The sequence below is a fragment of the Strongylocentrotus purpuratus genome, unplaced genomic scaffold (assembly GCF_000002235.5).
Source record: "Strongylocentrotus purpuratus isolate Spur 01 unplaced genomic scaffold, Spur_5.0 spur5_scaffold_20, whole genome shotgun sequence".
Classification (NCBI taxonomy): Eukaryota; Metazoa; Echinodermata; class Echinoidea; order Camarodonta; family Strongylocentrotidae; genus Strongylocentrotus; species Strongylocentrotus purpuratus.
The window spans coordinates 40709928-40727339 of record NW_022145606.1 but is presented as its reverse complement, the minus strand read 5'-3'; the positions used below and the strand labels follow the sequence as shown (position 1 = coordinate 40727339).

Genomic DNA, 17412 nt, shown 5'->3' with positions numbered 1-17412 from the left:
CGTATGGCCTTCGTACGACCTACTCTTGACGTGCGTAAGGCGTTCGTAAGGTGCTCGTAAGGTGTACGTACACAATTTATGCAATTTATGCAGCGCTTTTTTGCAGCCCGATAAAATATACAACAAATTGTAAGATATCTTCTAACGAATGATTTGAGAATGCCGTCAGTTACACGTATGACCATCTTGTGAGAACAACAACTCGTAAGATGGCCGTAAGCCTGACGTAAGAAGAACTCAAGGCATCCTTAAGGAAAAAACAAGAAAATCTAAACGGCGTTCGTACGAACGCCGTATTAAGGACTTAAGCATCTTTGCCACATCTACGAATCTCTACGAACTCTGGAATTCGTACGAACGCATCGTTTGTACGAACCTTTGTGACCATAGCTTTAAGTTTCATGATTTTTAATGTATACGGTGCGGCGCAAAATTGCATTTACTCTCTAAAATAAATCGAGTGATCACGGACGTCACTCCTCTGGAGAGTGAAAATGTAGTGAAAATAGAGTGAACATTCACTCTTTTCTTCTTAGAGAGCACTCTAAAATCAATCGATTTTCACTCCTAAACAAGTGATCACGGACGTCACTCCCAAGAAAGTGAAAATAGAGTGAACAATCACTTTTTTTTTAAAGAAAGTAAGTTTAAAATATCATATTATTTCAACGATCTTTTTAGATTAAGCTCTTTTTTAGACGAAACATCTAAAAGCGCTGTTTCCAGAAGATTTTGTTTCTTCAAAACCAAACAAACATCAACAAACAGTAAACAGTTAAACGCAACTTCATTCTTAATAAAGGAGCTTAATCTACATAAATCAGAATCATGAACATTTCTGAAATTATATAATGTATTAATTGATTTGTTTAAAGATGAGAAACATTATATGAGGCAATATACCTATGATATATACGTAGAAGAGGTTGTAATACCTTTCTATATACAATAATAACTTAAAAGTCCTTTATAATGAAATACCCGCTAAAATGTAGCACCTTCTGGATTGAAACTCTCCGTTTAACGAAGAATGAGTTACATACATGTATATACATGTATGACATATATAGAGAAAGAGAGACGGACAGACACATATACACACACACACACACACACACAGAAAAAACATACAGACTAAGCGAGAAAATGAAAAAGACAGTGGGAGGAAAAAAGAATGGATCCGACTATCTGTTTGATGATCCAATAAAAATGTGATATTCGTGGATTGGGATGATGAAATATATGTACTAAGAGCCTTTTTTTTCATTGATTTGAACATAACCTAATAACAAGATGACACAACAAAGATGACGCAGGAAAATGAGTAATGAATGCAAGGCAATGAAATCAAGATATATGTAAGTCTTTTTCGCGTTGTAATCACACACAGAGAAAAAGAGGTTTAGATTTACTCCCTATAGGGAGCAAAGGCTTGTCGCATAAGTGACACCCACAGTGAGTAAATTTACTGCCCAATGTACGGAGTAAATTTACATTCCACAAGAAGGTGTAAATTTGCACCCCAAGGTTATGATTTTACTCCCTTTAAGGAGTGAAATTTGCACCTAATAGTGCTTAATTAACACCTTTTGGTTTCTTTTTCATGAAAAATGGGTTCAATTTTACACCCGTGGGGTTGAATTTTATACCCTATATGATCGATTCCATACCCTGTGGGGAGTAAATCTACACCCTTCTTATGCACATCATCAACCTATTAATCATCCCTCGAGCAATCAATCATCTATGCTTCGTAATCACCTAACAGTCACTGCTCTAAAGAAATCTCGAGTTACACAACAGTAAGTGTGAGCTCAACTCAAGTACAGACTGCAAGAAAGAACTTAAAGTTAGCCTCGGTGAGGCTGGCCTGGTATCGGATCAAATGTAGTTGAAATATATAAACACACAATCCTGCCTTCCCGAATATCTTCCCTTTACTTACACGCATAAGAAGGCAATTATGTACTAGTTAGTAAAACAACACTTCTGCTAATTTCATTAAATTATCAAATATAACCTTCGGCACATTCCTTATTCTTGATCAGATAACTTTCACACAAATAATATGCCCAAATGAAACATGATAATTCCCCCAACATGACTAAAATATGTAAATGATGCTAATGTTTCCTCATTTGACAGTAACTATATCGACACGATGCGCCATGCGTATATGCAATCCAATCAGAACTCGTCTGACTTAAATAGGGTGTAAAATTACACCCTTCAAAAGACTATTCTGTACACCCTTGCGTATTTCTGTGTTTTACTCCTAAAAGGGGAATAGGGGGAGCCCTATTTTTCCGATTTCGTTTTACTCCCCGAGAACACCTTTTATTTCTCTGTGTGCACGAAGGAGGCACACAACGGTAAATCTGTCAACTAAAAATGAAAACAACTGCATATTCTCTTTGCATATAATTTTTCAAAAATGTGATAAGATTTGCTGCGTATATTTAAATGAAAAGATCACCTTTCGTGTTGTAAGGTATCAAAGTTTGGATCAAGTAACACAAATCTTTGCTTTAAAAAGCAAACATAATGTATTGTCTGTATATCATGATTTTACACAGCATTATGGAATCTGTGCAAGAAATCGATCTAATATCTTAATATTAATATTTTCTATTGGAAGTAAGAAATAAGAAATATTTGTGCAATATACAGCAAATTGCAATGAAGAATACGATGTATTTATCCCCTAATTAGTTTGAATTATACACTTTTTGTCCAAATAAAAAAATACCCTCAGATTTATGTTTTTAATGTTTTAATCGATACCATTCTCTAATGTATTCAGATTATATGCATGTGTTTGTGGAGTGCCTGGAGATGAATGATCGCGTTCGCCTGCCGAGGCTATTGTGTTTTGGTGGTCGGGGTGCGGATTGCGTGCATTAGTCGTTGCTGGGCTGGACGAGCATTATAGCTTGCCCGGTCTAGTGGCGGCTGATGTATGCGGTCCGCGTTCTGGCTATTGGAGTGCAGTGTCCCTCGGCGGGCGAGTGTGAAAGCTCGTTGGTATTTCCGTTCGATTTCATTTGAGTGCATTGCGGAAGTGACCTATTGGTATCTCATATTAGTATGTGAATGTTTTTTGGAAATTTGTATTGTAATTCATGTTCATTTCAGTTTTTAACTGCCAGACACGAAGATCTTAATAAAATCCATGTTTCTATCTTATCTATCTATCTATCTATCATATCACTAGCTGAAGACATAGTTCTCTACTAAAGCACAACAAAGAAACTCTTTTCATTTCGAAGCCCCCATCCCCCGCACACACACTGATAAAAGATAATTGCTACATTTCCATGATGAATGCAGCCCTGCTGACATACAACATTTATTTATTGTCCCACTATAAAGAAGCTATGCTGTTCATAATAAGTTTCTTAAACTTTACTTTTGTTCATTTCCCCCAAAGGTATGGCGGCTCATGGAGTATTGCCGATGACCTTCTCTCCAAGTTGGCTGAAGACATCGAGACGGGTGAGCAGATGGAGGCCTTAGGAAGAACACTCGGACTCAGGGTCGCAGACATCAATAGATACACAGAAACCAACAGGATAGAAGGACGGGTGACTTGTAAGGGAACACGTGCTATGCTGTTTGACTGGAGACAGACCGTCGTGCCTTGCGACCAGCATCTCAGACTGAAACAAGCTCTCATTGACGCTAAGCTGGTCATGCTTGCTGATACACATCTCAAGGGGACACTAAGTGATCCAGGTGGGTCTATCAGTGCTAGAGTCCTAACAATCACTTCCTTCATCCGTTAATTGTTTTAAGAACGTACATTTAAGGCAACATCTATTTATCCCTTGGGTAGCGAGGGTCTGGGAACTGACGAGGAATTGGCACCAAATTTGAAGATGGTATATGACATGGTAATATTATTTCATTTTCCTTTACCCCGTGCCTCTCTCTCCCTCAATTTTTGTTTGAAAAAGTTCTTTATTAAAAAGGGAAAAATAAACCACAGATTTTCAATATCGATTTGGAGAGAAAGTTTTCCTGACTAATCTATACTAGTCTAACCAAAGATAACAGCAGCGTTCGATGTGTTACTTCATGGCAAAGAGGCAAATCGTCGGAATCCATGTATTTCGCGCGCACATGCACATACACACACACATTATACACTCACACAACACACTCACAATCTCATACACAAAGATCGTTTAAAAAAAAAAAATCATTTTAAATTTTACTTTAAGATTTTTTTTTTCCTAGTCAAGCATCGCGTATGATTGCGGTCTCCTGCACTTATTCCACAGATAGTTCGGTTAATACTTTACATTTATAATAATATGTTATACAAATATTAAATTTCGTTAATATATATTTATATGTAATAAAAACATTTTGACATGCAGTTATTGTTGTTTGTATATTTTGTATTATACCTAAATATGTTTATATGTTTTTTTGTTATTCAGGTATTATATTTGGAAAAATGCAGAATTTAAAAAAATCAAATCAAAACAAAAATCCCCCCTAAAAACTTGCGAAGGGGTGATATATCATGTGATTGCAATAATATATTTGGTGTTATATATGCTTGTATCATTCCAGATATCTACAGTAAGAAGATCTCGCCATCATTGACTGTTCAGCGATGCCGCGAAAAGTTGGAGAATAAGTACCGAAATCAATTGTGCAAAATTCAAATGAAACCGTGGGATCAAAGTGATTTTGCTGAGTTCAAAGATATACACCTGGTTGTCACAGTGGTGACGAAGGACGCCCGTGGACAAGACACGAAAAAGAAGGAAATGCTCAAGGATTCTATTGCTGAAATATTTTCAACTAAAGTAAATGGAGAACTGCCAGCTCGAATCCTCATTTCGGCCCCTGCTGGACGAGGAAAGACCACGGCTGTTGCTAAGATGGCTAACGACTGGGTTCACAGAGAAAAGGGGTCAGCATTAGAACACCTGCCACTTCTGTTTGTTGTGAAATTCCGAAACACAAGTCAGCTTACATCGATCGGAGAAGCTATCAAAACCCAGCTTTTGAGTGATGTTGATGATCTCACACCAGAGGGTCTGGAGAGTTTCATTAGAGAGAATCAGGGAATATGTCACATCATACTAGACGGGCTAGATGAGTATGCCGGTATTTCTCCTTCAAACCGGAGCTTAGGGAGCAACATTGTCAGTGTCATCCGCTGGGAGGAATTTCCAGAGTGTAGAGTCCTTGTAACAACGCGCCCTCACCTAGAGAACTTCTTCAATCAAGCGGAGCTTCCAAGGGTATACACAAAGATGTGGATCGAAGGATTCTCGCAAGAGATCTCACGAGAGTACATCGACAAGTTCTTTGCTTCGACCTCGAATCCTTGTAATGGACAACATTTGAAGGATTATCTTGGAAAAGAACCACTTATTGATGAACTTGTCAAGACACCCCTATTTTGTCTCATGATCTGTCACTTATGGAGTGAGGGCCTACTTAACAGTGATACTACAACTCAAACAGAATTGCTGGACAGGGTGAATGTTTTTCTAATGCACCATGCAAACGCACGATCAGAGTCAAGAGTAAAAATCACACCAAACAAGTTAAGGAAAATAATTTATCAATTAGGCGAAGCTGCCCTTACTGGTCTGCTAGACGATGCTAAAAAACTAGTCTTCACGCCTCGTGATTTCCGTAAAGTTCCCGCAACCCTTGATAGGGCATGTGAGCTTGGGATAGTATCCAAGACGACTGTAACATCTACACGACTTCCTCAGTCCAATGAGATCACTTCCACTACCATTGAGTTTTATCACAAACTCGCCCAAGAACACTCGGCTGGGAAATTCCTCGCTGATCAAACACACCGCTTTATGTTACGTTTGAAGATTTCCAAATTGGACAGAGTACTGCCCGAGATCAAAGCAAACATCGGTGACTACGAGAATCTTATCCGATTCGCTGCTGGCACGGACAACAGCCTCTGTATACGAATAATGAAAGCGCTCCTTAAAAACAGCTTTTTGGATGAGAGCGAGCGTTATCGCATTCTCCTTGACTGTTCATCAGAGACCAAGGGTACTCAACAAAATGTATCTTCGTTGGTTCAAAGATGTGTCAATGCAGAGAGGATTGTTCTGAAGTCACCGACTGTCTACACCGTAGTTGGGATGCAAAATCTTCCAAAGCAACTTAAACGTCAGGTATGCACATTTTCATTTCACACAATATGTTTACATTAAAGATTTCATAAAGATTGTTTACATCTTCATTTCCCTGCTGCTACTATGAGTCAAATGGCTAATATATTTTGTGTAAATGTATTCTTATTCATAATTAACCGCATCGTGATAAATCTTACTGCATGATACAACGATCAATACGTACGATACATAGTCATTATCAGTCCATGTTTGCCCAACGACGGCCTCAATCAAGGTACTGCATAACAGAAACAAGAACAATAATTAGAAACAAAATAGTAACAAAATACAAAGTTCGTAGGGTCTATTCATTTAGAGAAAAAGAGATCAACTAATGAATGTTATTTAATTCGTATAAGCCTTTTAAATCTCCCTAACTTTTTATGATTACAATAGGTTAGGACTATAAAGTTCGAGGGGTCTACTTTAACTACCGACGTGACGAGTGGACTATGGTCATGCCTGGAATCTTTTTCGGAGCTACGTACTCTCACCATATCAGAATCCTCTCTCAGTTTCTATCCATCTCCCCCTGAGCTTGAGTCCGTCACAAAGCTGTCAGCTGAGAGAGTGACGTCACAAAGCTATGAAGGTCTGCTCTCATCGCTCCCTGGCTTGACACATATCGATATCACTATCGATGATGCAGAGAGAGACATACCTCAGATCACGGCTGGTCTTCGTCGGACCGGAGGACAGAAGCTCACACGCATCAACCTTACAGCACCGTCATCACTCCAATCAGATGAGAACATTGTTGTTTCTAGAGAGTCGGTGAGAGGACTGGGTCGTCTGATCAGAGAACAAACCAAGGACCTGCAGCGGCTTTGTCTGTCCGGGATGAAGTGCTTGGACGCAGAAGACTTGGTTGAACTTGTCGAGTCGTCATCATATTTGAAAGCATTGGACAGTCTGCATTTTCAGTGAGTTTGAGTAGATGTTCATACATTTATCAATGAAATTAAAGGAGACAAAGTTAAACAGAAAATCTAAATGCAAACTATAAAAGGCGAATAATAGGATTGTTTTTATGTGCTTTTGTTTCATCAAATTATATTGAGTATGTTCAGATCTTTGAACGAATTACGAACTATTAATTTAAGATCAGTAAATACTATCAAAAAGTTCGTGCGATAATTTCCCATGGGAATACTCTATATTCCGCCCTAGCCAGCTCGAGGGCTTGTCGCGGGAGTTGGAGTGTTGTGGGGGTCTTGGGGTATCACTATCATCTTTTTCTTATGTCTTTACTTATTTGCATCCCATACTGACAATACGGTTGTATAAACATTTACACGTTTTAGGCAGTTATTTTCTTTCAACTCGCATTTCCCACGGTACTGCTCACAACATCTACCAATGTTTGTCATGCTATATTTGTTTAAAGTCTTAATGATCTCTTTACAATATATACATATATTCAGCTCACTAGGAAATTCTTCATTTTTAGTATCATACGTTACTCACATGCAGGCCGTGTCCGATATCAACGTTATGTGATGAATCCCCCAAAACAATTCCCATTTTTTTTTTTTTCGCTTTCAACTCTCTTATTCAAATATTATAGGTCTCTTGATGGTGATTGTTTCGAATACGATCAAAAATCGGGTTTCCAGGTAAGCAAAAATCTTTCAATAATAATATACGACATACAATATTTAGGAAAGCAATTTACTATTTGCGCCTGACGGGAAAACGCAAATCACTTTTTGTTCGAGTAATACAATAAAAATAGCTCTTACAGACAAAAGGCGTCAATGGGCAACAGCTTGCCACATGATATCGATGGTGAGGATTTTAATTGCCATATCTCTCTTCCGGTCAGTTGTCGATGGTAATATTGAACCTAACGGTCAAATTAGCGTATTTTTTGCGTCAATATTTTTTGGGTTCGAAACCAAGTCGATGCGCTAGTGCCCTTGTTTGTTTGTTTTGCGTGACTGCTAAAGTATGTGTGTGCTACTATGCTAATTAACTAGGGGACCTACGTCCTTACGTCATAACTGACGGTAATGAGAATAAATGCCTCACAAAAGGGCACATATATAGCTGATCGACATGGTTTTTATTCTGGGGCCTCACAGTAACGAGGCCATTGCTTTGCCAATAAATCATGACTGTACGCCGCTGGGGCTAGGGTACCTCGCCGCCCCCACAAATACCACAAAACGAAGAAAATGCAATACATTATCAATAATTCATTGCATTTTCACCCGATCCCCAAGAGAGAAAAAAAATTCTCTGTAGGGCCATGCATTATGGTTCAAGGCATGCCCACATGGAGGACTTTTTTAATTTTGGGGGTCGGGGCAAAATGCAATGAATTATTGAAAATGTATTGCATTTTCTTTGCTTTGTTGTATTTGCGGGGGCGGCGACGTACCCTAGCCCTCGCTGCGTACAGGCATGATTAATTGGCTAAGCAATGGTCTCGTTACTGTGAGCCCCCAGGATCAAAACCGTGTCGATGTGCTATATTAACGCCCTTTTATGAAGCATTAATCCTTATTACTGTAAGTCATCACTTTAGGACGTGTGTCCTCTAGTCGATTAGCATAGTAGCATACACATGCTTTAGCAGTCACGCAAAACAAACACTCACAAATTATTATTCAATTAAATCTGAAAATTTATACTACTATCTAGATCTATTAGGAATAAATCATTGTCAAAATCATTCCATACATTTGGGTAAAAATAATTCTTCCACCATTATGACCAACGGTGTATATGTAAATATAATTAGGCCTATATAAGTAATCTAAATATGTTGTGAATCACACTCTCACCATCTCTCTCTGACACTTAGAATGTGTACAAATACAAACATTGAATATACATTACTTTATAGTTTATTACAGTTAATAACAAGTTGTGACAATTATCGATAGTGAACTGTCTATTGTAGGTTTAAGCACTGAATTACAGACAGCAAGGGATGAATGCTTAGACAAACCGGTTGTCTTAGGATTGAAGTACGTTTAAAACTGATTAGTTAATTCTGGAAGTTGGAAATTCGAGGCTATCCTGTCGTAGAGATCTAAGGATTAAAAGTCGCATGGATATAGCCGACAAAGCGAGCTACCATGTCGAGACTAGGGGTGGATAGACCCGTGAGGAAAACTCCCGTTGAGCGGTGACTAAGAATAGTATAATTATGTTGATTATGCTATAGGCAATAAGAAGATAGGCAGTTGAGCATTTGGACTCGAACTTGGAATGGAGTGATTATTGGATGGCTGCTGGTCAGCCTAGATTGACCGTATAAGTTGAAGCGGCTATGTTGTGTTTAGCCCAGAATAGAATTACTTCTCATGTTTTAGTAGGAAAGAAAAGGTACACTTTGGAGTAGAATTCACATATAGCTCCGTTTAGTCTCATTTCACAACGCCCCCTATCGTCAGAGTCAGCAGCCATACATGTTAGCCTACGGAATTGTACACAAAAAAATCGTTAAAGATTCATTTTTTGTTTAAACGAAAAGCACATCCACCCCGACGTACATTATCACTAGCTCTTTCATTGGAATCCTCATGTCCCATTGACTTTTGAAAGTTCACCCACCGTAATTTGATCAAAATAGGTTGCAAGCTCGTCATTGCCTATAATACACATGTGAAACAAGTCGAGCTTTGGACTCAGTTTGCCAAGCGATTTTAAGATTATAGGTCAAGCACACGAAGGATAAGAAGCATGAATTATCATAGATCACTTCTGCTTGGTTCTATATGTCCATTTCATCCAACCCCCCACCGTCATTTTTCCATTTAGTAAAAGCAAACATTTAGCCGAGGTAAGCAAAAACATGAATATTCATGACACACCATGGACTATTCGGTTATTAACAGATGGGTGCAATCAGTCATTACGTCAAACTCCCCTAATTGCCACCAAGTAATACATATCATTATATAGTTTGGTATGTTTCTTTTACTCACTCATGAATTATTGAATATCAATGATGGTTTAAAGATATGTAAAAGAAATTTTGGTTGATATTTATTAACAAAGTAATTAATATTTAGCAAAGCAATCTCACATACAAATTACTATCAAGTGTCGTCTGCTACGCCGATTGTCGCCTGCTTCGTTTAAGGCACATATTTATCGTTTGGACTGTAAGGTATACCAGGGAGATTTGTGTTTTCCTGCGGTACAACGTATAGCAGGAAAATGTTGTATATGCGGATCCTTTTAATGATTACATAATGGAAGTGGCAAGACGCCACGATTCCGCGGGGCGGTATGGTTTAAATAACTTAGGCAGGTGAAAGTTATTGTATTGAGAAGGAAAGGAATGTTAACACCCGACGGCGCGGTGGCCTTTAACTTATAGCGAAGAAGAAGATGAATGTATAATTCGCGCCATTCCGCGCGAATACATCACACCCAATGGCATACACCCGGTACCCTGCAACACAGTGGAACATTCTAAGAAATTGAGAATTTATCTACAAAATAGACCTCTTGAATCATCTGAGACGTAACTTACCTCATTCTGATGACTTCAATGAATGTCAAGATAATAATGGCTGCGTTTCCATCCAAAAATAAAACTAGTTTGCAATTAGAAATAGTCCATTTCTCGATAATTTCACAAAATATATTTGCCGCCGCATTCAATATGACGTCATTGACAGCTGATTGGCTAGTTTGGTAGTGACGTCGAACGAGCTATGTTTGTGCTGCAGTGATCCAGCGAGCGAAAATGAGACAATCGGAGCAATATGGTTGCTAGTAATCTATTTTTGTTACATTTTAAACCTGTCCCTAGAACTCTTTAGCATAATACTGCATCTACTATACATATACTTTAAGCTAGTATCACTTAGGTAAATTATTGGTTGTCGGACAAAAGTGACAACACATCTGTATATAATGTATATTTGAACTCTTATACTTAGTAAATGCATTGCTAGAAGTTTGTTCCTTACCTCTTTTATTTTCAATATATGTAATAGTTTACCTGAATGTACTCCTGAAGGTATCATAAAAATGTATGCTGACGATACGACACTCACCGTCAGTGCAAATGATGCAACGGCTGAGGAAGAAAAATTAACTGTTGCATTAAAAAGAGTCATGGCATGGATTAAGGAAAATCGTCTCGTTCTTAACACTGAAAAACTTGTGTCATGTTAATAGGCTCTCGTGCTACTCTCAGGAAAATTGAATCTTTCACCATTTCATTAAATGGCAATTTGATCAAAAGAGTTCAATTCAATAAAATGCTTAGGACTTTTGATAGATGAAGAATTGAAATGGTCTAAACAAATCGAAAACGTAATTAAACTTACCCAGAAAAACATTAGCATGATACGGAGAGCAAGGAGTTTTTTTGCCTCAAAAATCCTTAAAGTTACTTTATAACAGGCTAGTGTTGCCACGATTAGATTACTGCTCTGTTGTATGGTCGAAAAAAATTCATTCTCATACAATTAAGCTGCAAACAAATTCAAAAGAGGGCCGCAAGAATAATATTGAACAAGACATATGACACACCGTCGGCTGATTTGTTCACAAGTCTTAATAGAATGACACTAGACAAACGGTTTGAGTTAAGTCGCGTTATGATGATATATAAATGCGTTCATAACTTAGCACAACCAACCACATTAATTTCTGTTAACGTAGTGCAATCAAGGCTTTATATTATACTAACTGGATTAAAAGAATACTCTTTAAAAAAAGTCACAACTGAGTTATATTTTCCGTCGTTATCATATTCCCTAGATGGCTCCGCGCCCTACAGTCAATTATGTATACTGTAATTATTATTATTAACTTAAAGGAATGGTTGCGTTCTGTTTTGCATGGTTATTGCTCTTATTCTTACCTATGACATTTATAGTGCCCTTTTAGAACCTAAAATGGCTATGAAGGTTATTTTAGACCCCAAAATGTGTGAAATTTAGCCAATACGATCATACCAGTTCAGCTCCACTTTAAAAAACACGGTGACCGTTAATTAATTATTCAATTAAAAATAACAATAAATGAGCCGGCTAATTGTGGGTAATATAAGCAACACGAAAATGCCAACAAAAAAGCCAACATCGGCATTGCCATAAATCCGACGTAAAAGGCGTTATTTCGTTTTTTTCAACGGTTTTTTCAAAATTATCAAAATATCTAATATTTGTGGTGGTATACACAAGTATTAGAAATCGTTATATTTCAGGCGTCTCTGAACCGATTTTGATCAAACAAAGATGATTTTGTCTTTTAAATATTATGTTCTTTCAAATTTGACATTCAGTTTTTCATTATCTCACAAAAAAATATTTTGTGTAGCGCCCTCTGCAACAGAACTTAACTACCCATTTAAAGGTATTTTCTCCCTTTTGCAGGCCAAACAAAATGAAAAGGTTAAATTCCAATGGCATTTGAAAGATAATATTAATTTAGAACTCCCCTTAAAAAAATGGGACTTGAAAATGTCTTTAAGTGGGAAAATAACGAATATTAGTTGTCAAATCGACTTAGGAGCTATAGAGCCAATAAGTAATAGTCTTGATTTTCAGACCATTGTACCGCATGGTCGTACGTTTTATGCTGCGCAAAGATTCAATCAGTTTAATTTTGACCATTACAAGAGGTGGGTTATTGATGTAGAAAAATCCTTTACAGCTCAGTTTAGGTATGTTATTACCAAAGAAGAAGAAAGAGCCAGTCAGTCACTCAATACTGACAATAGTGTCTGACAGTGAAGTTTAGCAAGTAAACAGGTTTCCTTGCATAATTTGAATATTAGGACACTGCTAACGTTTACATTTCACAGATAGGACATACATGACATATTCATAATTCCTGCAAAGTTCTACAGAATTTGAGGTTGGCTGCAAAAGGGACATAGTATCTTTAATGTCCACCGTGAAGCTTTAATCCAACAAGAGAGAGAGAGAGAGAGAGAGGGGGGGGGGGTCTCACCGTGTACCCGGTTTCGCATAAAAGCATTAACGTGGAAGTAAAAATCACGTTTCTCTGTATTTCGTTATACGTCCTGCAGGTAACAAATTGTCGGCTATCTACTGATATAACTGCCAGAATGTGGTCTTGTCTCAGATCCTTCACCTCACTGAACCATCTCACCATCTCAGACTCCTCTCTCAGTTTCCCTCCATCTCCTCCTGAGCTCTCGTCCATCACAAAGCTATCAGCTAAGAGAGTGACGTCACACAGCTACGAAGGTCTGCTCTCATCGCTTCCTGGCTTGAGAGATATCGATATCACTATCGATGATGCGGAGAGAGACATACCGCAGATCACGGCTTGTCTTCGTCGGACCGGAGAACAGCGGCTCACACGCATCGAGCTTAGAGCACCGCCAACGTTCCCATCAGGGAAGAAGAGTGTATCGAGAGAGACGATGAGAGGACTGGGTCTTCTGATCAGAGAAAATTTCAATTACCTGCAGCGGCTGCGTCTGACCTGGGTGAAGTGCACAGACGAAGAAGACTTGGTTTACTTCATTGAGTGCTGCAGACATGTGAAGACGATATCAACTGTGTGGTAGGTTCTTGTTCAAATCTTATATACATCCTATTAGAAGTTTCTATTCAGTTAGTCTGTAGTGGTAAAGCATAATGATACGAATGCATGAAGGGATGAAAAAGTTAAGACGTTGGTGAAGCCTCCAGATTTTGACTGAACTTTAGGATTGGTTTTGCATATTTTTTTCGTAATTGTTATTTTACAGTTGTCAATGTGCAATCGCAATGAATAGAATCTAAATTCATTAAAATGGCTAGATTTCAATTTTCAATTGCATATATTATTATTATGATCCGTCAGAAGCTAACGTATTTTAAATCCAGTTGGCTATTCTTTAATATAGTGTTATATTGATATTGAATTAATTAGAATGATCGTCCTTGTTAATCAGTATTATCACCATCATCATCGCTTGTACTATTTGAACTACTATTGTATTACCATTATCATCATCATCATCATCATCGCCATCACCATTATCAGTATAATTATGATTATCACTAACTTTTGTTATCACTGTTGTTACGATTATTATTATCATCAGTTGTCACTATCATAGTTACTAATCATCATACGTATCATTATTTCTTAAGCACAATCATGAGAATTTTAGTCTACTTGTAAAAGTTCTAAATTAGAGCTAAACCATGGTGTACCACCGAATGCATTGCATTTTACCTTTTTGTTGTGGTCGGGTCCATCGTCTAAATATACATCATGTCAACAGTGGCAGTTTCAAGAGGTGTCAGACACCCCCCCCCCCCACCCATCGTCAGCTCCAAGTCTACGACAAGAGTTTGCGCATTTTCAATGTTTAGAAAATGTAAAGGCTGAGGAAACGACTTATTTTCGCAGGGAATTGTGTGAACACCCAACGGACCTTACCTCCATCACTCTGTTTTCTGAACATAGGTTAGACAACTGTGGAACTAGTGAGGGCGGCAGACTGGAATCTGATCTCGAAGGTCTTCAATCATTAAGTGGCAACCTCTCTGTGTATGTTTATCATGTAAGTATCGCTCCACCTTGTGTGCACTGTACACTTTCACTATTTTGATTGTTAATGTTTATAACAACTATGACGCTAAAGTTGTTCTGTATTATCGTTTTCAGTATTTCATTAACAATTGATTTCCATTGTTCGGCCCCTTTTCTTGGTTAACGTTTCCTTTCTGTTACTGAATTTTTTTAAAACTTTGTCTTTAAATTTTAATTCACGTATTCAGCTCTTTTGAATAGGCCTGGGCCTCTGTCTTAAATCTTAATTGTTGTTTATTGTGCTCCCATTTCCTACACACCAAATGATCAACATAACATCGAAACGTTGCTAAATAACATAATTTTTCTTTTGATTATTGTTCCTTCTGGTTGAATTTGCGCTGCAATATATTTGTTATCATTTAAAATATTTCTTTCTTTGTTTTCGAGGCTATGATTTTTAGTTTGATTTATTATCTTTATTTCTCGCATGCAATTGAGAAATATATTTCTTTAATCACTTCATTATTTTGGTCTTCATAATTTTTTTTTCCTGCTTTCGCTATTACATGAGCCGATACCCTTGATTTTATTTTGTTGAACATTCTTTCATTTTCTTATTTGTGTTTTTTTATCATTACTTAGTCCCATGCGATGCTACTGGAATAAGGCCCTGTGTTTCCCTATAAAACAAGTTTATAATAGAACATTAGATATGTGTTCATTTCCAAATATCCGAATGAAGTAAGAACATATAAATATCAAGTCGCTAATTTGTTAATATAATTGTATTTGTTAGCATTGTTTTCTTTCTTTTCAACACGATTTTGTCATGGTTTATGCCTGTTTTGTTTGTTGATCTTATTCTTCTTCAGGATTATGTACTGGGTGAAAAACGTTATCTCATTTCTCACATTGGTTGAGTTCGCCGGCCCCGCTTTGAGTGAATACACACTACCGGCCAAGCTGACATGTACTATTACTTGATACCTGACATACATCAGGACATCACTTTGATCGTTGGAGGACCTCATACATCATGTCTTACATAACTTACACTGATGACTTCGCCCCGCTCCCCCCCCCCCCCTACTCAGTGTTATTTAGGGTACGCATATGCGGGTTCCCACCCCCCCCCCCCTTTTTAGCGTAAGTCCGGTGTGTAAAGTCAATACGGGCAGATCTTTTTCTGTGTTACGAGCCGGAGATTTTGGGAACACGCATGCGGTCTCTCCGTTCCCGGAATGGGGGGGGGGGGGGGGGGGGGGACTACGCACACCCGGTCAAGTGGATATACGTCACTATATTTAAATAATTGTTACTGCACAAATCGAATCAATAGAATCGAAAACCGACATGTTGTCTTGCCCCCATCGGAGTAAATCGCAACAATGAACACGCGCTTGTTCCTAATTTAGCTTCCGCTTATATTTTCTCCGATGAAGCCAAAATGATAAGGTTTATTATGTCTGTTTTCGTTGTTATTACTTTGTAAAATAACGTTAAATACCATGATTAATGCAGTTAAGATTATTTTACACTCGTATTTTACATAATGTCAGACCAGAAATTGAACGTTTTTTATATATTGAATTTCGCTAATATCCTCTTCTCAAGTTCTATTGGAATTGTTTCATAACTTATACAAGTTTTAAAATTCATCAAAGCTTCGATCAAAATACTGTAATATAACTACATTTTAAGAAAACCTTTTGGGAAATGTCTATTGAGGTAATGAATATGTGTGATTCTAACACTAGGAATGTTCGAGCACAACTATTATATCTTCGATTGTGTAACAATATATAATAGAATCAACAATAAATCGTTGTAGCAGTGGCAATGAAATGTCTCATTTACTTAGAGAGATTAATGATTCTTTTAGTGCAATGTTTCAGTTGTTTTGTCTACCTTTGTTTAGTCCTTGTAAAGTAAGATACTCCTCCAACGGAAATAATGTACTGTTTGCCTTATATTATAATTAATCATGCATATTTGTTTTTTTGGACCATTCATCGTATTCCCATATTTCTATAAAGTATGGAACTCACTGACAGTACTCAAAATCACTATTAAACCTTAAATAATTCAGCAATACTTGTTGCCGTAATGATGTATATTAGACACAAACCATGTTTGTTTGTAAATATAGGTGTACATTGGACAGTTTAATAAGCAGTACAAACAGTATGATGAACAGTACATAATGTAATTGATATGATTGGGATAACTTTATTGTGGATTGCGACTATACTAATTATGAAATATACCCTTGAAGAGTTTGGGAATGCGTACAAGTTCCTTTTTCGTGTTTTAATATTTCGAATAACTGCATTGTAAATACGTTTACACGCCTGTATATTTTATAAAAAAATACGAATACCCGCAGATGTATATAATTATACACAAGTCATGATTGCTAGTTATAGTGTATATACATGTAATATAGGTGTTTATACAACACCTACGTGGATCCCTGTCATTTGATTGGAGGATTGTTGGTCACATGATATTCAATAGATGGTATATTGCACGGTCGTGCATTTTTGGTTATATGCGCCGTGCATTTTTGGTTATATGCAGACTGCGTACCTCTCTGCCGTGCGCGCGCGTATCCCTGCGTGTATCTGACGCGAAGGCAATCTGAATGTAATCGAGAAGGCTTGAATCCAACTTTAATTTATCTTTTATAAGGAGTAAAGCATATTTTGTTGATTAACGTTCTATTAGATCTTCTTCGATGTTGTATAAAACAAATAATGAATGTTAT

At 37.4% G+C, this 17412-nt stretch overlaps 2 protein-coding genes across 2 annotated transcripts; both read left to right on the top strand.

Annotated features, from left to right (window-relative positions):
• The first annotated feature begins 209 nt into the window (after positions 1-209).
• Positions 210-5071, top strand: LOC100889875. The gene is made up of 4 exons (XM_030993951.1): positions 210-226; positions 3431-3735; positions 4582-4927; positions 5050-5071. The coding sequence occupies exons 1-4, from the start codon at positions 210-212 to the stop codon at positions 5069-5071; spliced, it is 690 nt and encodes a 229-aa protein (XP_030849811.1).
• A 62-nt stretch (positions 5072-5133) lies between these two features.
• LOC100893904 lies at positions 5134-15710 on the top strand. Its single transcript, XM_030993356.1, has 6 exons — positions 5134-6170; positions 6567-7093; positions 7738-7786; positions 13180-13682; positions 14577-14673; positions 15518-15710. Exons 1-6 carry the CDS (start codon positions 5274-5276, stop codon positions 15563-15565), a joined length of 2121 nt encoding a protein of 706 aa, XP_030849216.1. The 5' UTR covers positions 5134-5273; the 3' UTR covers positions 15566-15710.
• Positions 15711-17412: the final 1702 nt, after the last annotated feature.

Excerpts from the sequence above, each read along its gene's own strand:
- LOC100889875 (XM_030993951.1), top strand. Across the intron at positions 3,736-4,581 it reads GGGGACACTAAGTGATCCAG|ATATCTACAGTAAGAAGATC; the intron begins GTGGGTCTATCA and ends GTATCATTCCAG. Across the intron at positions 4,928-5,049 it reads TGGGTTCACAGAGAAAAGGG|AGGGTCTGGAGAGTTTCATT; the intron begins GTCAGCATTAGA and ends ATCTCACACCAG.
- LOC100893904 (XM_030993356.1), top strand. The coding sequence starts at position 5,274 with ATGTGGATCGAAGGATTCTCGCAAGAGATCTCACGAGAGTACATCGAC. Across the intron at positions 7,094-7,737 it reads TTGGACAGTCTGCATTTTCA|GTCTCTTGATGGTGATTGTT; the intron begins GTGAGTTTGAGT and ends CAAATATTATAG. Across the intron at positions 7,787-13,179 it reads ATCAAAAATCGGGTTTCCAG|GTAACAAATTGTCGGCTATC; the intron begins GTAAGCAAAAAT and ends TACGTCCTGCAG.